The 24,372-nt window shown below is 47.6% G+C and overlaps 1 protein-coding gene across 2 annotated transcripts in view; it reads right to left on the bottom strand.

Moving 5' to 3' along the window:
• Positions 1 to 21,633, bottom strand: part of NFE2L3 (NFE2 like bZIP transcription factor 3) — a 29,047-nt gene extending 7,414 nt beyond the window's left edge. The window contains exons 1-2 of one of the 2 annotated variants that reach the window (XM_047695506.1): positions 20,773 to 21,632; positions 1,000 to 1,176 (exon numbers count right to left, since the gene is read on the bottom strand). In XM_047695506.1, coding sequence (XP_047551462.1) covers positions 1,000 to 1,176; positions 20,773 to 21,357 — 762 coding nt within the window. In that variant the 5' untranslated portion in view covers positions 21,358 to 21,632. Of the gene's footprint in view, positions 1 to 999; positions 1,177 to 20,772 lie in introns of both variants that reach the window. The other variant, XM_047695507.1, reaches the window with a different exon arrangement.
• Positions 21,634 to 24,372: the final 2,739 nt, after the last annotated feature.

Here is a 24,372-nt window from a genome sequence, read left to right as displayed (position 1 = left end):
GACCTATAAGGGTACACCTTCCAAGTGAAGTGCCACATGGGTTAAGGGTCTCTCGAACCTCCAGGCCTATTTCCGGAGTATTTATTTGCCAGGGTTATGGACTAGGATGTCAGCAGGGCTGAGTAGAAACCAGAGTAGAAGGAAAGGAAGCACAGGCTGCAGAAAGACTCCATCTCTCAGCCTGGCCTCTGGAATTCATCTTCCTATAATACATCTTCTACTAGTCAAAGGGTATGGTTAGAATAGCCAAGGAGCCTGTCCCACTTGGCCTGGCCAGAGGTACAAAATGAGCTGCTGAATTCAGCATGGAGACTTCTGTGAGGATTTGAGCCCAAGACCCAGCTGGTTTTAAGGGGTGATTTGCCTTCAAGTTGTTTTGCCTCACTATCCCAGACCTAGCCAGCTTGGTGCCTCTACAGAGGGCTGGTTGAGGATTCCTGGGTTTAGCATGGCAGTTACCTCTTTATCCCTTGCCATGGCAAAACAGCAAAATCAGGAAGCAACTTCCGGGGGGGGGTGTATATAAATACACCCCCACTAAACACAATCTTGAGTTTAACCAAAGATGACTAATTCTATGGGCTGATTATTTTGTAAATCAAATAACTACTACCACAACTATTAAAAAAAAATACATATTTTCATGTATCTGATTTGCTTATAGTAGGGCACTTACACATGGAAAATTCATTACCAACACATATTGTCAAAGCCATAAAATCTATCTTACTAGGGCACCTGGGTGGCTCAGTTGGTTAAGCATCTGCCCTGGGCTCAGGTCAGGATCCTGGGATCTAGACCCATAAGCTCATCATCATCATCGAACTCCCTGCTGACCGGGGGAGTCTGCTTGTTCCTCTCCCCGTGGCCCTCTCCACCACTCCTGTGCACTCATTGTCTCTTTATTAAGATTTATTAAGATTAATAAAATCTTAAAAAGAAAAAAAAAAAAAACCTTATAGCCAAAATGGTAAGGCCGAGCTACTCGGATATGCTTACCTCATTTCTAGATTGCGTGGTCTTTTCTGCCTCCCAGTCAGGTTTATCTGCTATTTTACTTTCATCCTCATTCTTCTGCTGTAGTGATTTTTCTTGGGCTGATACTCTTTGCTCATTTTCCTCATTCTGGGAGCTGTGACCCATAGCTTCATGCCTCTCTCTTAGTACTTCATTCTCCTATAAAAGTATCCAAAAATGTGCTACATAGAAGTTCATACTTCCCCAAAGAAGTCAAAACAACCTTTAAAACTGCATTATACTTACTGCTCAGTGATATAAAAACTGTTAAGTCAAAAGCTAAGATTTGCATTGCATTATTTCAGTATTTAAGAAACATTTTAATTCTGAAACAAAGCCCAAGAAACTCACTGAGACACAGGCTGTTGAATCTGCATAATTTAAATTATATAAGCATTTATAAAGCCTGGAGTTTAAAATACTTAAAAATTTGATTAGATTTAGAAATCAGTGTGGCCAATAGGCAGTTTTTACTTCATTTTCTGTTGAAAATAGATCAAACAGCTAAGCTGGAAACAGTGATTAAATATATATAGAAGAGTCTGGAAAAGTATTATTACAAGGTATTAATTGTTCTCTCTGAAAAGGTGGAATAAGGTTGGGGAAGTGTGGGTAAGAAGAAGTGCCTACACTTTATACATTATTGTTTGAATATTTTACAACAAATGTTTCTTTTAAAGTCAGGAAAAGTGTGTTTTTATTAAAAAAAAAAAGTTAACAACAAAGCTTAGACTAACAATCATCTCCATAGATATTTTCAACTATGCTTACTTACCCAGATGAGTCCTACTTTTTAATTTAACTGGAGATTTAAAAGTTAACCATTAGCATACACTGTATATACTGATACTTTTAATTATACGGAAAGCGCACAATTTTCCCCCCTCGAACATCAAGGCCTCTCAAACTCTTTTCAGAAGATCAATGTTTAAATTTTCTCTTTCAGCAGCATAGCACACTGGACTAAACTCAAGGACAGCAGCACCACCCCCACACTATAAAGCAAAGAAATGCTAATTATACACACACACACAGGTCAAAGAAATGTAAAATCTACAGATAAAGAAGCAAGGAGATAAAATGAGCAGAAAAAGGAAGCTGACATGCTAGCGGGCACTTGATTTTACGTGCTTCTCTATTCACTGCCCTTAACTGACACACTAGGCCTCCCTCCTGATACGGTTTTGGTCTTGTTCCTGCCTCAGTCTCTGTGCACAGTCCTGCTCATGTGCTCAAGGACACTGCTGCTGCTGCTCTATCCTCTTCTGCATCCAGTGTTTCTTTATGGATACTCTCACCACTAACCAACAGCTAAGCTCTCTCCTTTAAAAATCCCTCCCTTGGTGTCCCATATAACTCTCTAGGTCCAATCCCATTTTTCTGGTCCCTTTTAGAGCATAATCCTCCAAAGAGTCATCTGGACTCCCTGCATTCTCTCTTGAACCCACTCCAGTGGGCATTCTGAAACATTTCAACAGGCACTCTCCAAGCTGACAGTTCTCCACACTCACCTTACCAGACCCATCAGCAGCATTTCCCTTCCTTACTCCCTCCTCCTGGAAACAGGTTTTTTACCTGGCATCCAAGGACCTTTCCTATTATCCTACCTCACCAACTACTCTTTGGCTGATTCTTTTTTTTCTTTCTTTTTTTTTTTTTTTTAAAGATTTTATTTATTTGACAGAAATCACAAGTAGGCAGAGAGGCAGGCAGAGAGAGAGGAGGAAGCAGGCTCCCTGCTGAGCAGAAAGCCCGATGTGGGGCTTGAACCCAGGACCTGGGATCATGACCTGAGCCACCCAGGCGCCCCAACTCTTTGGCTGATTCTTCAGCTCAGCCTCAGGCATATCAGGCATTCTCCCATCTTTCAGCTCCTATTCATTGCTCTTCCTGCTTACAGGGCTCTCTCCCTCTGCTCACTCTCCCATCCCCAGCCCTATGGCTTTGAAGCTTTAGATCTCTATTCAAATATTACCATCTTTTATTAAAAGAAAAAAGACATCTCTCCCATTAGTATATCCCTTACTTTTTTTTCATAGCATTGAGCACCAGCTGAATCTATCTGTCATTTATCCTTCTAGAATGCTAGTTTCTTGAGGGTAGAGGCTGTTTAGTTCCTGTATGCCCACTGCCTATCCAAGAACCTGCCACATGGTAGACCCTTACTAGGTATTTGATGAACAGATGAACTCCCAGACATAATATCCACAGACTTGGATAGGGATCCTCTTCCAATGGGTGAACTGTCATTATCTTGCTCCTTCCTGCAATTACAATTCTGATTCCTATCTAAATTGGGGGAAGGAAGGAAAAAGTAACTGGTCATCAGTCTTTCAAGGTCTATCTTTTGCCAAGGCAAGCTGCTTAATCAAATCCAAAATTCTGGAATCCTGAGGCAGCTAACTTCCTTTATAAATTTGCTATCAGTGGGCACAAGAGCTTCTGAACTCTAAATTGCATGACCTATTTTAGAGCTGTGAAGCAAAGTCTCTTGTTAATGTGTAGTGTGTAGTATGTGAGTTACAACACATGAACTTGCAAACACGAGACGATGTTCTAACGTTACACAAATGAAACAAAGGGAACAGATACTATTATAGGCCTGGATAAAGCCCATAAGGAAACCAAGTAAACTTCAGTCTGGGAAGGATTTTTTTTAGGGGGTTGGGGAAAACTTTGAGAGTGGTAATGGCCTGCCTAAAAACTCTAGAAAAGACAAACTGGATATAGAGAAATTCTGTATGAACACTACTCACTTTACAAGAAGCAGAAATTGGTTAAAAATCCTATCTTATAATAATGAATAACCATTAAACGGAACTAAAAGGAATAATCAATTAGTCCATTTGAGTATAAATGTATATATTATACAAATATACAAAAATATACAAATAAATTTTATAAATAAAATATAATAACGAGGGGGAAAATCTCTTACAGTAGAATGCAACTAATAAATACAGAGGGAGAATGATAGGGTTAAAAAATAATCAATGGATGCTAAAACTAGGGAGTAAGTAAAGTTTGATGAGAAACATATTTAAATAGTGACACTATAGGAGAAACCTGGCAAGCACCACCTCAGCCAAGTGGTAAATCCATCATCACGGAATGGAAATAAACCAATATTATGTGCCTCTTGACACAGAGATACCATACTTCCATTATTCCTGTCCAGAATTCATAATCTCAATCATGAGGTAACATCAAAAATAAAAAAAAAAATTGGGGCCATTTTATAAAACAACTGACTGATACTCTTCCAAAATCCAGAGGTCAGGAAAACCAAGGCTGAGGAACTTTTCCAGATTAAAAGTGACTAAGAGACCTGGCACATAAAATGTGATCCTGGGTTAGATGCTGAGCCAGGAGGAAAAATGTATTATACAGGACATTTCTGGGACAAAAGACTATGGGCACATTTGATAACAGTTGTAGATATGCGTTAGTTTCCTGATTTTGATAATTTTGATAAATACACACTTAAGTATTTGGGTATTGAGGGACAAAATGGTTTCAATTCACTCTTACATGTTTCCCAACAAAAAGAATATATATAGATGGATAGGTAACTATAATTACAAAATAGAAAAGTCAAATGGGGCAAAATGCAAACAGGTAAATCTGAGTAAAGGATATATAGTATTCTTGCAACTTTTTTAAAGTTTGAAATTACATCTCACTAATGAGTTGCCCTAAAAATCCACACATGGCAAAATCACTTTGGAAAGGTTGTCTTAAATATTCTTGCATTAAATCTTGTTAACCTGTATTTTCTCCCCAAAGTGTACAGTAGTCTTATCAGTTGCTTTATCGTTTTCACCTCTTCCAACATTTAAATTTCAGATTTCATTTTCTTGCCCAATTTCTTTTGTTATGCTTCCAGAGTAATGTTCAATAATAACGGTGATACCTGATCCAAGGAAAACAATATTGGTGTGTCTAGATACTCTTATTACAACACTACTTCATTCAACACTAGATATGTGCGTTTCCACACACCACGCAATTTCTGCAACCCAGCTGGGCGTCCTGTAAGCTAACTCAATTCTGCCACTACCTACCTGAAGACCGCATTAGATCCCACAGGTTAAGGGCTTAGTCTCACAAGACTGCCCACTCGTCTCCCTTCAGATGCCAAGTGCAAGTTCAGGTTGTTACATATGCTTCAGAATCACTGGCTAGAAATTGGAGGTTCCCATAATCCTCTCCCTTGGGTTTATTTAATATGCTAGAGTGGCTCACAGATCTTGAGAGAAAATTTTACATACTAGGTGACTGTTTTATTATAGAAGATAAACTCAGGAACAATGAGATACACAGACCAAGTTCACAGAAGTTCCAGACGCAGGGCGGCAACTCCACGTGTTCACCAGCTTGGAAGATCTCTGAACCCTATCCCTCAGGGTTTTTACGGAGGCTTCTTTATGTAGGCATAACTGAATAAATCATCAACTCAGTCCCCAGTAGCTCTTGCCTCCCCAGAGGTCTGAGAGGTAGGGGCCAAAAGTTCCAAACCTCTAATCATCTGGCTGATTGCCCTGGCACGCTCCGTTTTAGGGACTTTCCAAAGTCACCTTATTAACAGATCAAGAGTGCTTGCAGCGGGCTTGTTATAAAAAACAAGACACTCGGGGCGCCTGGGTGGCTCAGAGGGTTAGAGCCTCTGCCTTCGGCTCAGGTCATGATCCCAGGGTCCTGGGATCTAGCCCCGCGTTGGGCTCTCTGCTGGGTGGGGAGCCTGCTTTCTCCTCTCTCTGCCTGCCTCTCCACCTACTTGAGATCTCTGTCTGTCAAATAAATAAATAAAATCTTTAAAAAAAAAAAAAAAAGACACTCCTTTTACCTTTATGGCTCTGGAGATACTTTAAGAACTGAAGACAAAAGACCAGATAGTACATAGCAAAAGATGCTCCCATTGCTCTTAACTTTTAGGAAACCCACAGTTTTGGGAGCTCTGGGCCAGAAAGGGGGGTGAAGACCAAATACATCGTTAAATCAGAAAATCGTACCTGACATGCTCACTCTGCTCCTGACTTCAGTGGGAATGCTTTTAATGGCTCACCAGTAAGGACAATATATGGACTTTGAGATTCAACAATTTTTTTAGTCACTCATTCAATTCATACATACCGAATGCCAAACACTACACAAGATGTGGGGATACAACATTGAAAACCTACATTGTTTGGCACTTCCAAGTTTTCATTTAAAGGGAGGGAGCCAGAAATGCAAATGAACGCAAGCGATGGCAAGTCAAAGAAAAAGGAGACCTCCTTTAGAATGGAGGCCAGGGAAGGGCTCAGAGGAGAGGTGGTATTTGGGCTGAGATCTGAAGAAACAGAAGGGAGCTGTGTGAAGAGAGGGAGGCACTGAAGGCGCAGATAACCTCCAGTGTACTCCTGCGCCGTTACCATAACTTACTTCCTTAGTTTCCAATATTTCCTTCTAACAATATTAAAACGTCTCATCTATCCTTCTTTGCATACACGTGCAAGTAGAATAAATTTCCAAAATTTATGCTGAGTCAAAAGATGAGTGCATTTTTTTATTCGATTTTACCCAATAGCCCTTCAAAATATTTGTGGTAATTTAAATTCATACCCCCAGTGGATAAAAGTGCCAATTTGATAGATGAAAATTGGTATCTCATTGTAATTTTACTTTCTATTGAGTGAGGCTGGACATTTTTCACAAGCTTTAAAGCATCTGTACTTCCTTCCTGTGACTATTTGTAGCCTTTGCCCATTTTTTTAATTGGGCTGTCAGTCTTTTTCTTATTGTTAATAGCACAGAATTCTACTCCCCTCCTCCCATTCTGTCTGTACAAATTCAAGAGTAGAAGTGGGGAGACCAGTGAGTGGGCTGCTGCCATAAGTTAAGAGAGAGTAGAGGAGAATCTGGAAGAGGGCGGTGGCAATGGAAAGAGAAGTGGAAGAACCCATGCACTGCAGAGAAAGCACACACAGGGTTGCTGACAGACAGGAAGTAGGAGATAAAGTGAAGAGAAGAATGAAGGATGACTCCTAGATTTCTGGCTTGAATAACTTGGCAAACAGTTATGGAGAGAACGGGAAAAAAAACACAGTGAGTTCTTCCATTTTGGATATGTTAAATTTGACATGTGAAAAGTCAAGTAGAAATGTCCACTACACTGCTGAGATGGGAATCTGGAATTGAGAGTGAATGTCTGAACTGGAGGTATAAACGGAACGCCATCAACAGCAACAACAAAACCCCACAGGGTTCTAGGAAGAGAGTACAAAGCAAGGAGAAGGGGGCTTGGCGTCGGTCCCAAGGAACCACAACATTCTGCAGTCACGCAGAGGAATCAGCCAAGACTGAGGAGGGTAGGAAGTGAGGTACAGGGGAAGCCAGAGGACAGTAATGTCTCGGAATCTGAAAGTGTTTCAAGAAGGATGGAGTGGCTGATGGTGTTGAATGCTGTTTGGAGGCTGCACAAGGTAAGGACAGAAACGTCTTCACGGGAACTGGCAATAAGAAAGCTGTTGGTGGTTGGGGTTCCTCTGTTGGTTAAGGGTCTGCAGTTGGCTAAGTGTCTGCCTTAAGCTCAGCTCATGATCCCAGGGTTCTGGGAGTAAGCCCTGCACTGGGCTCCTTGCTTACTGGGAAGCCTGCTTCTCTCTCTGCCTCTGCTGCTCCCGTTTGTGCTCTCTCTCTCAGTCAAATAAATACATAAAATCTTAAAAAAAAAAAAAAAAAAAAGGGAATCTTGATGGCAGGTGGAATTCCACAGACATGGGGAAGAGAGATGCTTTAACATGCACAGCCTTAGATATTCAGTATTTTCTTAGCTGGTTCTTCACACATTCATTCAACTATCATTTACTGACAGCTGCCATAAAGCTAACAGAGATGTGTTATGAGAAGTGACAAATGAGAAGAATTTTCCTTGGGTTAGTGTGCCACCCATGGAGCTGTGTAGCCCAGATTGCCCTCAAGGAAGGACAAATGGGCAGAGAGCCTCTAGCTGTGCCTTTAAGAACACCTCAACTACTGACAGCCACTTCCCCTAATGTCATACCCTTCCCCTGGGCGGGGAGAGTATAACGGCCTGGCCATCTTGGCCCAGTGTGGGATGACCATAATGAACCACGTTAGCCTCCAAGCTCCTGGTTTTTTTTTTTTTAAAGATTTTTTTTTTTTTTTTTCATTTATTTGACAGACAGATCACAAGTAGCCACCCAGGCGCCCAAGCTCCTGGTTTCTTTAGCCTGCATCAAGCTTAACTTCTGCTTCTGTCCAATCCTGCTTTCTTTTTATCTTCCCTTCTCTAGTTGTAGTGCCCATGGCACTTGATCTCAGAGTCCCCCTCCCAGGGAACCCAATCTGTGACATCACAGTTAAAAATTTTATCTTGGCAGGAAGAAAGGAGACCAGATCTCAAGGAAGGGAGGAGTAGAAGATTCAATATTATAACATTTCTATTTAGAAAGTACAAAAAGGGGGACTGCCTGGGTGGCTCAGTGGGTTAAGCCTCTGCCTTCAGCTCAGGTCATGATCTCAGGGTTCTGGGATCAAGTCCCACATCAGGCTCTCTGCTAGGCAGGGAGCCTGCTTCCTCTCTCTCTCTCTCTACTTATGATCTCTGTCAAATAAAATCTTAAAAAAAAAAAAAAGTACAAAAAGGCTTATTGCATTTGTAGTCTAAGTACAAAGGGCCTCGAAAGCCCTATGGGGGGTGCCTGGGTGGCTCAGTGATTAAGAGTCTGAGTCTTGATTTCGGCTCAGGTCAGGATCAGGTCAGGTGGGGCTTGGTGTTCAGCAGAATCAGTTTGAGATTCTTTTCCTCCCTCTGCCTCTTCCCCTTCCTCCCCTTGTGCTCACTCAAAATAAATAAAATCTTAAAAGAAAAAAAAAGGCCATTTGGAGGGCTCAGATCCAAAAATGGCTGAGTAAAAAGGCCTATCCTACTCCTATCAGCTGAATGACCTTGGGCCACTCTGACCCTCTGTTTCCGTGTCCGTTAAAGTGAAAGGATATTTCCTAACATTTTAAGGAATTAGAGGAGGAAACGCACTTTATACATTTAAGATGTTATACTGATTATTACTCCTTTCTACTCTGTGATTCTGAAGAGTTGCAATTAAAGACTAACTGCTGACCACTCCATCAGGAGGTCAAGAAAGGAGTAAAGGCCCTGGCACCAGTAATTCTTATCTTTGCTCTCTTCCTGTTTCTCCACTCGGTGACATGGACCTGGGATACATACAGAGTATATGTGCTTTAGAAGCATGGTTGTATAGACTGGAGATTTATGGGCCGTGCTCTTGAAGAACAGGTCACTCAAACCTATCATTAAGTTACTTTTTATTTGTGTGCAGGTGATTTTTACTTTTGTGGTGTTGAGACTCAAAAAAAAAAAAAAAAAGGGAAGTTTCCATGCTTGCCATAGGAAGCCATCGTAAACTTGGGAGCTGTGGCGCCTAATAATCAGAGCTAAAAAACCCAGTGACTTGGGCTGAACTGGCACCGGCCAGAAAGGTCCTCTCCACCACAGCCCTCTTGGCTGGGAGGTGACTCATCTCTTCCTCTGCATGGGTCCAGAACGTGCCATTTTAGGCGCCTCGGCTAAAACTCAGCCCTCCTCTCAAATACAATGGCTTCCAGATTTTCCCTTACAACACTTATCCATCCTACTCCATCTAAAATGACAATTATTTGGATCTTTTCTTTCCTGAGGGGCTGGAAACTAACGAAAGCTGTCCTTCAGCTGTTATTCACCTCTGCCCCCAATGTTAAGGGGCAGAACCCTGCACTCAGGTTTTCTGAGTCGGTGGAGGTGGTGGGAAGGGGACAAGAGGAGCAAAGCTGGGCTTCTCTTTCTGCTGACTCTCTGACGGTCCTGATAACTGGCAACATGATTTCCAAGCCTGTACTTATTATAATGTATTGGGACCTGAATACTGTGATGCAGAATTTGACCCTGAAAAAAGTCTTTGTGAACAGTCCCAGCTGCCTTAACTGGGCCTTTCATTTGTGCTTCTGGGGGAGGATCAACCGAGACCTGCTTTGACCTTTAGGGCTGGATGAACCTTCAAAGACAAAGAACAATGTAGTGCCTACAGAGAAGCATGACATCAGAGCGAGAGGGGTAAAGGCCAAAGAATTGTGTGGCCTGTCTCTAGGCTGGAGGCAAGCTGGAGTCATCAGGTCTAGAGAGAAAAAAGGAGCCAGATAAAGAGAGGCTGTGTCCTATTTGGCCTGGGTGGTTTTTAATAGCTGTTTATAATAATTATAGCTCACATTTATTGAGCACTTGCTGTGGGCCAGGCACCCCATACATGATCTCATTTATGCTGCTCAGCATCCCTGTAAGATAGGGACTTGTTGTTACCTCCTGGGACAGAGCAGGAAGCAGAGGCCCAGAGAGGTTAAGCAACTTGCCCTAAGTCACACAGCTTTTAAGTGACAGAACCAGGATTTGGCTGCAGACCTCTGCAGACTTCCTAGCTGCCTCTTGGCCACTGTACTAGTTCTTGCTTACCCCTCCCGATCTTGGTGTGCCTGCAGAAGCTGTCCCCGGTAAAGCTCTGGGGCTCCGGAGCAGGCTGCCTTCCAGCTGGGCTCGCCAGTGGGAGGCAGAGGCCCGAGACTGGAGGGTGAACAAGGCTGAGGTCAGGGCATTTCTCCCCCTTGATCTTCAGGGACTGGTGACTGCACCCTCCTCACTACGCTCTGGTAATACTTTCACGCCTCTCCTCCCACTCCGTGGTTGGTCTCTGGGCACTCTGACACCCCTCACCCCCCCACCCTGTGGAGGCCGAGAAAAATCAAGGCCATCCCACTTCAGGTTTAACCTTAGCATAAGTACAGCCATCTCAGACCCCTGTGCCCAAGGGCTGAACTTTCCCCCACTTTATTTTAGTTCTAAGGACCCCCACCCTACTTTAGGAAGCCCCACCCTACTTTAGTTCAAAGGACCCCCACCCTATTTTAGGAAGCCCCACCCTGCTTTGGTTCCAGAGACCCCCCACCCTGCTTTAGTAACAGGAACCCATAAATACCCCTGCCTTAACTAAGCTCGGGGTCCAAGTCCCTACTCCGCTGTGTCGGGTATACTTGGGCCCAAGCTTAAGCTTGTCAAACAAACTCTTGTGTGATTGCATCGGTGCTTGGCTCCTTGGTGGTCTCTCGGATGCAAAAACTCGGGTACAATAACCCCACCCCCCGCCGCTCCTGTACCAAGTCATTCATGAAGTCCCTTCACATGGGCCAGCGAGGGAACATTCTGCTTCCTGCCAGGCCCCCACCCACACGGCCACTGGGTCACCCCACCCTGAGCAGGAGATCAGTGCAGGGAAGGACTGCCCTCCGCCACCCTGGGGGTGGGAGTGGGGTGGGTGGGCGGGAGGGGGCCAGAGACGACGCCCCCTGGCAGTGTGAGCGTCACTTTTCCACGTGCACACTGGTCTGTGGGGCAGGTGTGGATCCTGTTCCCATTGTGGGTCCAACACACCAACGGTGGAGAGAGGAGCCATGGAGTATTCGGGGGGAACCTGAATATCGACTGGCAATGTAGGGATATTAAGGAATTAAGAGTTGACTCTTTTTTAGGGGTGTTCATGGTTGTCCTCTGGTTATGTTTAGAGGAGTTCTTCCATATATGGAAATCTTTACAGAAGTTTGTTGGAGTCGGTAAAGGTCGTGGAGAGATTAAGAACGGGATGCAGCTGGGCTTTTCTTTTCTCTCTGCTAAGTCCCTGCCAAGAACTGGCACAAAAATCACAAGAAATGATGTCTGGGATTTGTTTCGGAATAAGGGGGTGGGGGGAGGGCTGTTATGGACAAAAACAAGACTGGCCACAAACTGTGAGATGATAGTGCCTGGAGGCTCTATCTCTCGAGTCCCTGTTCTCTCCTCTTGGAACAGACCCTTGAGAATTTTCCTAACAACACGTGTTCTAGGCTAAACTCCTGTCTGAATCCCCTGGAGGTGCCTGGGGTGGGCAGCGGGACACCTGGCAGAAATGCTCCCTGTGGCTACAACGAACACATTCCGTGTGATGGGCCACTGGAAGGCAAGCGTAAAAAGAAGCCGTGTTTCTAAGCACGAGCCCCCACACCTGGGCCACAAGGGCACAGGCACCAACTCACAGGCTCTGATTTTAACAGGTGCTGTTTCTCCTGCCACGTGGCCCCTTCACGCGGGCTGAGGGGATGGGGGAGCAGGGAGGTAAGCAGGAGAATTTCATTTATGAGTCTTTAATTTTGTGCCGGCTAACCCAGGCAGGCAAGGCGGGCCAAGGGGGCCTCAAAACACACACTGTTTTTGTATATTTACTATCGAACATTTCAAACACATAAAATCTCCCTGGAGCCGGTGTCAGCCACTGTCTCGTGCCCACATGCTTCTGTCATCAATACCAGTCCCCGGGCTCCCCGAAGAACTGTCCACCTGGGGTTTTAGGCCAGATTCACACAGGCAGGAATGCATACGCCTCAGCTGTACCATTCTGATCAACGGAGGCGCCCACTTGGCTCACATCTCCACTTGTCGTGGGACATTTCTACCTGCCCAGAAAGTTCTCTGCTGTTCTGATGTTTCTACCTTGGCTTTGCCTGTGTTAGAACTTAAGCAAGAGCTTTAAACTGCCCTTCTGTGCAAGCTCCCGTTGATGCCAGAACACAGGTTTGAACTGCGTGGATGCCGCTTATACGTGGATTTCCTACAGTCCCGTACTGTATTTCCTCCAGCTTTCTTTATGGCAAGGGCACAGAACGCAATGCACGTAGCCCACAGAGTACCTGTCCTCCACTCTTCCGGTTACCACTATGCTATTAGTAGTTAAGTTTGGGGGGAGTCAGATGTTCTCCATGGATCTTCAACTATGTGTGGGGTCAGGACCCCAACCTGATTGTTGACATTCTGCATTCATTATTATTACCTTCTTGGGCAGCGAGTTCCCCATCCTCCAGCAGGAATCTAGAGAGATGTGGCTTCAGCTTGAAAGCACCTGGTAAACCTGACCACTAGCCCCAACCCTGCGGCCCAGGCCTTTCGCTGGGCCTTAAATTTGGGGAAGGGCAGGCTTTCACCAGGCAGGCCCCCGTTTCAGGCAGGGGCTGTGGGATACTGGGGGGTCAAGGGAGAGGAGCACTAGGGTTGAGGTCAGGCTTGGGCTGATGGATCACCGGGAGGTTGGGAAACTGCAGACTCCCAGGTCCCCCACCTGAGAGGCTCTAGTTCAGCCCGTCTGGGGTGGGCCCCCATGTCTGCATTTTAACAAGCAACTTAGTAACTGATCACCCTCGGAGATATTCAGCTCTTTTATATTTTGAAGACTATTTATTTGAGAAAGAGCTAGTGAGGGAACACAAGCAGGGGGGAGAGGCAGGCAGAGGGAGAAGCCGACTCCCACTGAGCAGGAATCCTGATGTGGGGCTCCATCCCAGGACCCTGGGATCATGACCTGAGCTAGCTGAAGGCAGATGCTTAGCTGGCTGAGCCACCCAGGCGCCCCAAGAACACTCAGCAATTAAGAAAGGATAAGAAAGGGGCGCCTGGGTGGCTCAGTCACTGAGCTTCTGCCTTCAGCTAGCTCAGGTCATGATCCCAGGGTCCTGGGATGGAGTCCCACATCAGGATTCCTGCTCAGCGGGAAGCCTGCTTCTCCCTCTCCCACTCCCCCTGCTTGTGTTCCCTCTCTCGCTGTGTCTCTGTCAAATAAATAAATAAAATCTTAAAAAAAGAAAGAAAGAAAGAAAGGCTAAAAAAGGGACATCTGGCTGGCTCGGTCCTTAAGAGCATGCAATTCTTAATCTCAGGGTTGGGAGTTCAAGCCCCACACTAGGCATAGAGCCTACCTTCAAGTTTTCCCTTTAGATGAGCCTTCAGGTTCAGGGTCTACCTCCTCAACAATTCCAAGGCCTTCCTTACATAACAGCTCTCCAAATATTTGAGTTGCCCGTCGTGTTCCTCCCTCAGTCCCTCAGCATGCAACATCCCCAATCCACTCAGCTACTTCCAGCACGATTTCCCCCTCATGGAGAGAAGGATTCCTCTTGTCACACCAAAGCAGGCCCCAGCATGACCCAGCAGTCTGGTATGGTCCTCCAGAGGACAGCGGTTTCCTGGAGATTCGACCCCCAGCTCGGGGCAATCAGCAAATTCTGTGACACATCTAATAACATGCCGGGACCTATACAGGCCCTGTGACATACGGCATGATGTAATCCTCCTACGAACTCTCCCAGAAACAGGTTAATATTCCCCTTCTGCAATTTGGAAACCACGGCTCACTGAGGCTGCCCAGCAAAGATGGAGCTGGGGTGGTGTGAGGGCTGGTTTCATGTGTCAGAGTGGCTCGGGTACTGCCCTCCGTTACGCAATCAACGCTAACCAATGCGTCGCTGATAGGCTATTATTCAGGACATGTGGTTAACAGCTACATCAACCAAGTGACTTTCAGGAAGAGATGATCTTGGGAATCTGAGTGAGTCCCATCCAACAAGTGGAAGAATCTTTTTTTTTTTTTTTTTAAAGATTTTATTTATTCGACAGAGAGAGATCACAAGTAGGCAGAGAGGCAAGCAGAGAGAGAGAGAGAGGAGGAAGCAGGCTCCCTGCCGAGCAGAGAGCCCAATGTGGGACTCGATCCCAGGACCCTGAGATCATGACCTAAGCTAAAGGCAGAGGCTTAACCTACTAAGCCACCCAGGTGCCCCCAAGTGGAAGAATCTTAAGAGCAAAACGGAGGTTTCACTGAGGACGATATTCTGCCTCACGCCTGCAGCAGAAGCAAGTGCCCACGGAGGGTTTCCAGGTACCCTAGAGTTTGGACCTGCCAGCCTCCATGACAGCACCAGCCAACTGAAATTAATCTCTGAAACATACACGTATACTGACTATACTGGTTCTGTTCTCTGAAGAACCCTGATGCCGAGGGGAACCCAGTTCTCTCCAACCTCCGAAGGCCGTGCCTTGCTTCCATGCCCCCGTCCACACTCTGCCAAAACTATTGGAACCGGAACCGACCCGGGGGTGTGCGGGAGCCCTGGCCCGCTTCAGCTGCCCAGAAGCATATGTGAATATTCACACAGATCCTTAACAACGAGATGCCAAGAATAACTTTTTCATATCAAAAGGCTGCCACAAAGGGGGAAGTGTGCCTTCACAAGCCTGGAGTTTTGTAGTGGGTGGGAGGCGGGTTACTCAGTGCGTGAGAAGGCTGACTTGTTCTCTTCTGGGTAAGGTCACTAACCTGCTATAGAACTTTAAGCAATCCTAAGTTTCACCACCTGATTAATTACAATGCCCGAGAGTCAGCTTTCCACGGCCCCCATCCACTCAAACTGGCATTAAATGGTCAGACAGCCTATCAGGACTTCAGATCTGACCTACTTTCTAGCCTTGAATGACCCAAGATACATTCAAACTCACAGGATCCTGAAGTTCTGGAAGGCCTGTGCGGGGGATAGATGAGCAGTTCTTGGGAGAGGCTGGCGGGGCGGGTGTCTGCTCTTCACCCTGTCTCTGTTGCTACCTCCAGGTTAAATGAAGACCGAGTTTCCATGCTCAAGACACTGCGGTTCCAAGTAGAGCACACCAAGGCCCGTAGAAGAAACGGTACAGAGTGCGACAGGGCTTGGAGGAAGAACAGGAAATGCCTGTCGATGAGGTGATGATAGTTGAGATGAGTCTGAGATCTTAACAATAGAAGACTTGGAAGGAATGAAAGGATGCATTCTGGGCAAAGGTAACAGAGTGAGGCGCTGCGGGGCTGTCTGGGGAAAAGGAAGGGAGAAAGTGTGAGGTGGAAAGTAGGCCACGGGTAGTGGGAGGTGAGCTCAGCTAGGGGAGCTGGGAGTTCGGTCACACGAGCCAAACGCCGAGCCTCGAATGACAAAATATCAAATCGGCAGGTAGGTAGTGAGCTGGTGGAGGCTCCCCAGATGAGTGAAGAGAAAAGGTGAGCTCTGGAAACCTGTACCTGGCAAGAGAACGAATGGGAATAAATCGGGGAAGGGGCATGACAGGCCCAGCTGAACGAACAGCAGTCGTTGACATTACTGAGGGCGTGCTATGTACCAACCCGGCTAACGTGTATGATCTCATTTAATGCTCACCACGACTCCCTAAGGTACTCTTACCATCCCACTTCACAGAGAAGGGAATGAAGGCACAGAGAGGTTCAGGAGTGCGCCCCAGACCACACGGCCAGGCAGCTGTGGGGCAGAGATCTGCAGCAGCTGGTCTGACCCCAGAGCCCAGCACACTTGCCCACCAGCTCAGCCTGCCCTGGGCCCTATACTTGGATTTCTGAGCTGAGAAGCAGGGAAAATGGAGAGCAGCCAAAGGATACAAGGGACACTGAAGAGGGGACAGTTCTGTAAACCACAAACTGAGGTGGATTGACTGGAAAAAGTTTGAAGTAAGGTTCCTTGGGGTTAGCTGCACATGAAGTCAGCAAAACAAACCAACCAACTCAGGTTCGCTCAAGAGCATACACCAAATCCTGCGGCCAATGATCCTATACTAAGACCAGCTGCTTCCAGAAACTGTTGCAGCCTACTTGCTAAGCGAGCTGAACACCCCAAGAGTTGCCAGGAAAAGGGGCATGAGTGTGTAATGGATTGACATGTGTCCCTCAAAATTCACATGTTGAAGCCATAACCCTCAGTACCTAAGAATGTGATTTTATTTGGAAATTAGGTCACTGCAGATGTAATTAAGATAGTAGGGCGGGCCCTAATCCAGGATGACTGGTGTCCTAACAAAATGGGAAATCTGGATACAGATGAGCACACAGGGAGAATGTCTTGTGAAGAAGGCAGAGACTGGGGTGACACAGTGGAAACCAAGGGTCGCCTCTTGATCTTGGGGCTGTGAATTCAAGGCCCACGGGTGTGGAGATTACTTAAAACTAAAATGGGGGAGGAAGGGAGGAGGGGAGGGAGGGAGCAAGGGTCGCCAAAGATTGCCAGCAAACTACCAGAAGTTAGGAGAGAGGCCTAGACTGCCTCAGAAGGAGCCACAACTTGATTTCCAACTTTTCACCTCCGGAACTGGAGACGGTAAGGTTCTGCTGTTCAAGCCACCCAGTTACTGCAGCCCCAGGACACTCATGTGTGACCTATGCCATCCTTCCCCATAAGACCACAGGTGAATTTTTACCGAGTCTTTTAGCAAAGAGCCTTCTCTGAAGCTTTGTTATACTGGATTGTACGAAAGTCTAAGACTCTATCTGTATCACAGTTGTGAGTTAAAAACAAGTGTTTGAAATTTCGTCTATCTCCAATTGCCCAGGCACCAGGGATTAACTCTGCTTTTGAAATGAAGAACAAATTTTACTCTAACAATCAAGGAGCTTCCTCATCTTCTTTACTCTTAGAAGGGAGTACTGATTGTTGTATCAGATTCTTCCAGTGACCTGAAGACACCCCGTCCAGCCCACGAGGTCCTGCCGGGGTCTCACCCAGTGCACTGTCCTGGTTCTGGGGCTTAAACCATTATCAAAAGGACAGCAAGCGGGACGCCTGGGTGGCTCAGTGGGTTAAGAGTCTGCCTTAGACTCAGGTCATGATCCCAGGGTCCAGGGATTGAGACCTGCACCTGGCTCCCTGCTCAGTGAGCCTGCTTCTCCCTCTCCCTCTGCTCTCCCTTTGTCAAATAAATAAAATCTTTTAAAAAAAGAAAAAAAGAAGACTACAAGCTTCTCCTCTTCAACATGGAGACAAGCGCTCTCAAATACTGGGGCTAGCTCCAGGCAGTCACTCGTCTTCAAATATGCTCACACATTCAAATCTGCAAGAACCATTCAAGTCCCGGTTTAACCCAGGCACTACTTTGAAAACATGTGCTACATCCGGTTGTGAGAGAATGCCCATGGTTTTGAAGGGAAGCAGGTCTGCCCCGGGGAATTCCGGATACTGTTTTCAGATAATGATCACCCCCACTAAAAAGTGAAACCAAAGCGGTACCTCTTTTGATACCTGGAAAACCCCCCAATCCAACACATTCTTGCAAATGGACAAAAATTATGGAAAATTATCTTATACAACCAGAATCTCGTACAACTCAAATATAAGCCACTGGAATTATCTATTTAAAAACAAACACCATAAACCCCTGATTTTCCCATAGGACAAAGCTTTCCCTCTTTTCAAAGATACCAGTAGCTAACTTTTATCAAGTGCTTAAGATGGGACCCTGCACATGTCTGAGCCTCTGATGTGGAATGAACGAAGGCCCACCACAATCCCCTGGGCGGGGGAGGTACCTCGATGAGAGTACCTTCATGATTCCCACTGCGCCGGTCAGGAAACTGAAGCAGAGACAGGTGAGGAAACTGGCCCAAGGTCACACAGCGGTAAGTAGTAGAGCTGAGATTCAAAACCAGGCGGTCTGGCTGCAATACACCACACCTCCTGAGCAAGCAAACAACCTGGGCAGACTCATCAACAAGATAAAGGCGAGAAGAGTGAGTGGGGGCCGGTTAAGGAGGGCAGCGGGAGATCCGAGGCGAAACAATCACATTCCAGGCACTGAGCTGGCACTTCATGTATGCTTTTCCATTTAATTTGCACGAACCTTAAAATAAGCATCACCTGACAGTAGTAAGTAATAGCCCTGAACCCAGGTCTGCTGACTGCAAACCCTGGTGCCGTTGTCCCCCCAGTCAAGGTTTCAGATTGTAAACTCGGAACTGATGGATGGTGCAATCGGCTTGTAAAATTCAGTCCAGCATCAGAGAGCAGTGGTGCTGAGGCTCGGGAGGGGAGGCGGGGGCATCACCCCACACAGCTGTATGCTGGGTACAGCATAGGTGCTTAATTAACATGCTAACACGGGAGTCAGGAAGCTCAGGTTCTGTTACCAATCTATACGAACTTACTACCAGATAGAAGCGCCTTGGGTTTTTTTTTCTTTGCTTGTTTTTAAAAAGCATTACCAATAAAGGTGAAAACTGTAAGGTGTTCCACAGCGGATCATGGCCAAAACAACCTAACCAGGGCACCCCAGCAGCTATCACGATCCCGCAGGTCCACGCATGCCGGCTGCGGAAGGCAATGGCCAGGAGATTGGCCCGTATAAACTTCATCCTCCCCCCCACACCCCAGGAAAGTGGGGCTCAACTCTCCATGGAGATGTGGTCAGTCCTTGGCCCCCAGAGCTTCCCCCTAAGCAGATTTGCCAGCCCAAATAGGTAGTAATGCTGAGAAGGGGAAGGAAGTCCTCCCAGAGTGAACAGCTTCACCTCCCTGCAGGCCCTGGTATGCTTTGCAAGGTGGGTGGCATCTGCCACAGCACAGGGCACTGGGTTTCTCTCTCTCTCACACACACACACACACACACACACACCCCAGTTACAAAATCAGGAAAGGCTGGAATGCAGCACACACCACTCCTTAGGACGCAGAGGTTTCAGGTGAAGGTCGAGACCGGATGAGAGAGCAGGAAGAACCTTCTACTTTTTGTTTTGGACAGAAGCCCACCAAGACTCAGTCCCCCCACCACCACCATTAGTTCCTGCCTCAGGAAGAGGAAGGAATCGGATCTGCATAACAGTGAATCACAGGCACTTCAGCACAATGACCCCTCCGGGAGAGGGTGGAGAAGCTCGTCTGGCAACCACCTACACTAACAGGGCAATTCTGAAGGGCGGCAAACAAACCTGTCTAGCCCTAGTTCCCACTTTGCATAAGATTGCACTCCGCGAAAACAAAATCCAAGGAACACCTGTAGATCGATACCGACTGCTAACACTAAGGTTTGGGCCACAAGATAATTAAAAAGGCCCCGTTGAAGGCACCCTGGGTAATTGGTAATAAGTGTCTTTAGACTCCAAGAGCCCGTGGGAGCACCAGACACTCCATCAGTCCATCGTAGTGAACTTTGTTTCAGAAGGATGTTAAATAGAAGGATTTGAAATCATAAACCAAAGGGCACTTGTTAAGTCACTAGGTGACCGTCAGGGTACCTGATTTCTTCATGCTCCTAAGAAGTTACACATGGGTGCCTGAATGGCTCAGTCGGTTAAATGACTGACTTCCGCTCAGGTCATGGTGTTGGGGACCTGGGACCCTGCCAAGGTCGGGCTCCGTTCTCAGCAGGACTCTGCTTGTCTCTCTCCCTATCCCTCTGCCCCTCCTTCCTGCTCTTGCTCTCTCTCTCTCAAAAAAAAAAAAAAAAAGTTACACATGGTCCAGAAGGGAGGAGGATCGTTAGGCGCCGGGGATGGTTAGGTCACAGCAGCACTGTCTGCCAGCTGGCCACGGTTCCTTAATCAAGGGTAAATAGCTAAAAAAGAAATGCAACTGGGTTAAAATCTGGGTAGGGGCCATCACGTTAGACCGGGAGCATGGATTCTTAAGAGAAACGCGCCCTTCCGGTGGCAAAGGCCCCTTTTGGATCCGCTGGTTCCAGAAAAAGACATCTCCGTGTACATGAGGTACTGAACGAAGACCGTAGGCAAGAAAAGGATCAGCATGCCTTCTCCCCTCCGCAGGCCCGAACTACTCCTGACGGCCACCGAACACAGGAAAGGTGTCCTCTACAACCAAACGGATGGTCTCGCCTACTTTTTCTCAAACACCTAAAAGCCGTAGCGACCGCACTAACAGCTTTCGTTTGGATTCACAAAAAGGGGAGGCAAGGGTGGTCTCCAAACTGCAACCACCCAGGGGAGGAGGGTGGAAGCAGAGCGGGTGGACTCCGTGGGTCCGTCACAAGCCTGCCGGGCTCCTGGCCAGCTACCCCAGCACTGCGCTAGCGTCCCCTTCTCCGGTTACCTGGTTCGCGCGGCCGCCGGCGTCCAGCACCTGAGCCGTCGGTTCTGCCGGCGCCTTCTCCTCTTCCCCGGCGGCCGAGGGGCTACTTGCAACCGCTCGGGGGTCCCCGCCATCCCCCGGTGCAGCCTGGCTGCTGTCTTCCAAGCTAGCGCCGACTCCTTCCGCGGAAGAGGCGGCGGCGGCTGCGCCGAGCAACCCGTGGGCCCCGTCGGCGTCCCCGGCCGCTACGCTGTGCACCAGCCACGCATCCACTCGGGTGCGAGGGATGAAAGGGACCCCCAGCGCGCGCACCTCCCGAAGCAGCCGGCCCTCGGGATCCGCCGCTGGGTCCGGCTCCCGGCCTTTGGGGTGCAGCTGCTCCGCGCGCCCCCACCCTCCCGAGGCTGGGAAGGGGCTGAGCGCGTAGGCGGAGCTCGTCGGGCCTCTGGCCAGCAGCAGCTCATCCCAGAGCAGGGTGGGCGGCGGGAGCAGCAGGTAGAGGTCCAGGTCCAAGTCCAGGTCCAGGCGGAGCCCCGCCAAGCTCAGCAGGATGGTGAGGTGCAGGAGGCCGCCGCCGTCCGACCACCAAGGCTTCAGGTACTTCATCTCGCGCCGGGCGCCCGAGACGCCCCTGCCGGCGCCCGTGGGTCCCTGCTCTCCTGCCGCCGCTTTGGCACGTGCGAGCGCCGCGGGCACCTGCCCGGAAGAGAGAGAAGCGAAACAATGGACCCGGGTGCGTAGCAGCCGTCGCGGGCTCTCGGGGCCGGGCACAAGGGCGCTCCCTCGGCAGCCCGCACGGCGCTGGGGGCGGGGAGTCACGAGAGGCGGGAGAGAAGCCACCTGCAAGAAGAGTCGGCCTCCCCCACCGCCCGGCAGCAGAGCTACGCGACCAAACTCCGCCTCCCAGCTAGGCCCCGCCCCGAGCCGCGGGCGCAGCCGCCGGGGACACGCCCACAGCCGCCCCCGGGCTTGCGCCCGTAAGAAGGGCCCGCAGGGGGCGGGGCTTCCCAGCTAAAGAGCTCTTTATGCGGGAAAACACAAAGCTTTCTGGGGGAAGAGAGTGTTGGGGCCAGAGATGGTCCGAATTCAGTGCTTGTGGGCGGGGCGGCTGTAGGTGAATGTGGTGGGTGGGATAGGGGGTCAGGAGTAAAGGTGGGTGGGAAGGGACAGGATGTGTAGACTGAGGGAAAAGTAGAGACACTGGGCGGCATGTAAAGGACTACCGCTCACGTGAGAACACTGGCTGGCACAGTGAGCTCTGGAGTCCGACCCTTGGTTTCATATCCCGGCCCCCTGATCAGCCAGTCGTGTGACCTTGAGTAGGTTACTTCTCTGTACCTCAGTTCTCTTATCTGTAAAATGGGGATAAGAGTACCTGTGCAATAGGGATGTGGTTAAGTCAGATGAAATATTCTATGTAAAGCCCAGAGTTTGACATACAGATTCCACAGCTGCCTTTGAGATCAAACAGCACTCCACCTAAACCCTAGTTCCCACCCACACCCCCACATCTCCCACCTCACCTCTCCAGGTCCCGTGCTCCAACATCACAACCCCTCACTGTCCCCTGGGCCCTCCCTGCACACTGCTAGACCTTCCCATCTGGTCTCCTTTGCTTGTTAAGGGCTAAGAGCACCATCTCTAGAGTTAGCCTCTATGAGTTCAAATCCTCCACTCCCCCTCTTATAGCCCCGACCTTGGATAAATTACTCTGTGCCTCAGTTTCCTCCTGTAAAAAGGGAATGATAATACACATTCCCCAGCAGGCCTGTTGTGAACTCCAAATGAGATGCATCTAAACCACCAACCACAGCACTTGGTATAGGAAGTCTTTTTTAAGTATTGCTCATTATTTATGTTACCCATCCTCCAAGGCTTAACCCCAAAGATACATCCCCCTGAGTTTACACCATTTGGAATTAATCTCTTCCCCCATATGTTCTCCCACAGCGCTTTCTCCATACGCCAACATTACAACACTTGGCACATTGCACTTTGTATTGTAGCTGAATATTGGTTTCATTCGCCCATTGTAAATTCTTGAGGACAAAAAACAAAAACAAACCTGTCTGGCTCACTTCTTTGCCCACACGGTACTCAGCCCTTGGCCTTGCAAATGTAGCTTTTACTAACCCTCACTCCCTTCCTCGGATGGGGGAGGAAGAAGGAGGAGATGAGCAACTGAGGGTTAGCAGTTGTGTAAGGAGTTGATCAAGAAAGACTTTTTTTTTAATATATTTTTTTAAATTTTATTTATTTATTTGACAGAGAGAGATCACAAGTAGGCACGGGCAGGTGGGGGGCGGGGGAAGCAGGCTCTCTGCTGAGCAGAGAGCCCAATGTGGGGCTCTATCCCAGGACCCTGAGATCATGACCTGAGCCGAAGGCAGAGGCTTAACCCACTGAGCCACCCAGGTGCCCCAAGAAAGACTTGTTTTTAAAGGTCCCTTTCTCTACCTGGTTCTCTCTTCTGGGTCTAAGTATGAAAAGTTCACACTAGATTTCATTTTTCCCACTGGGAGCTAGGGGGACAGAAGCAGACTTCTTAAAGCTGCTTCTCTTTAAGCCCTGAAGGATGGGTTAGGGGGTGGCAAAAAGGCTAGAGGAGAGATGCTTGCCAGGCTAGTGAGGTTTGGGACTGAAGCCTTGTTCACAGCACTTGGTCCCTGGACATGGGATTCATGTTCTGGATTCAGTTCATGTCCACTGAACTCAGGTTTTTAACTGAATGTCTACTACACCACCGGCCGCTGTGTTGAAGACTGAAGAACATGAAATTCTCGGCGGGTTTATGATTTCATTATGGAGATTAGATAGAGGTGTTTGAAACACTCAGAAACTAGAAAAAGAATGTACTCACGTGCCAAAATATTGACATGTACATGACAATAAAGGAAGTGCTGTAAACCAGGTGAGAACAGGGATGGTGTTTTCTTCAGGGTCAGAGCTTCCAGAATCTTGCACACAGAGTTAGTGCTCAAAATATATATTTTTTCAGTTGAATTGAGGAATTTAGATTGGAGAAGTGTTTTGAGGGATCTGAATAGTAGACTAGCATCGGGAAAAGCATTCAAACTTCCTGTGTAACAATCATTGGGAAGGGGGTTGACCCCTCATCTTTTTTTTTTTTTTTAAGATTTATTTATTTGACAGATCACAAGTAGGAAGAGAGGCAGGAGGGGAGGGGGGCGGGAAACAGGCTCCCTGCTGAGCAGAGAGCCCGACGTGGGGCTCGATCCCAGGACCGTGGCATCATGATCTGAGCCGAAGGCAAAGGCTTTAACCCACTGAGCCACCCAGGTGCCCCTCCCCTCTCATCTTTAAAAATGTGCTTAGATAATCATATTTATCAGACTGCTTCATTCAAAAGTGTCTTAATTCTAGCTTACAGACTGGTGAAGAGGGGAACACATAAAGGACCCTGCAGTAAAATCTTAAACAGGAGACTCAGAATCAATCCCACACGCTCTTGACTTTAATCACAAGAGGTCCCAATTTTAGGTTTGCAGAGAGTAGTGCAATTAGAAGGAATGACTTCTACTTCGGTTCTTTAAAATTTCTAAAATCCCTCCATCCAGGAATAGCCAAATGAAAAGTGCAAACCATTATCTTGTAAAAGCC

The sequence above is a fragment of the Lutra lutra genome, chromosome 11, assembly GCF_902655055.1.
Source record: "Lutra lutra chromosome 11, mLutLut1.2, whole genome shotgun sequence".
Taxonomy (NCBI): domain Eukaryota; kingdom Metazoa; phylum Chordata; class Mammalia; order Carnivora; family Mustelidae; genus Lutra; species Lutra lutra.
Note: the sequence above shows the minus strand (reverse complement) of the source record. Positions and strands in the feature narration are given on the sequence as shown.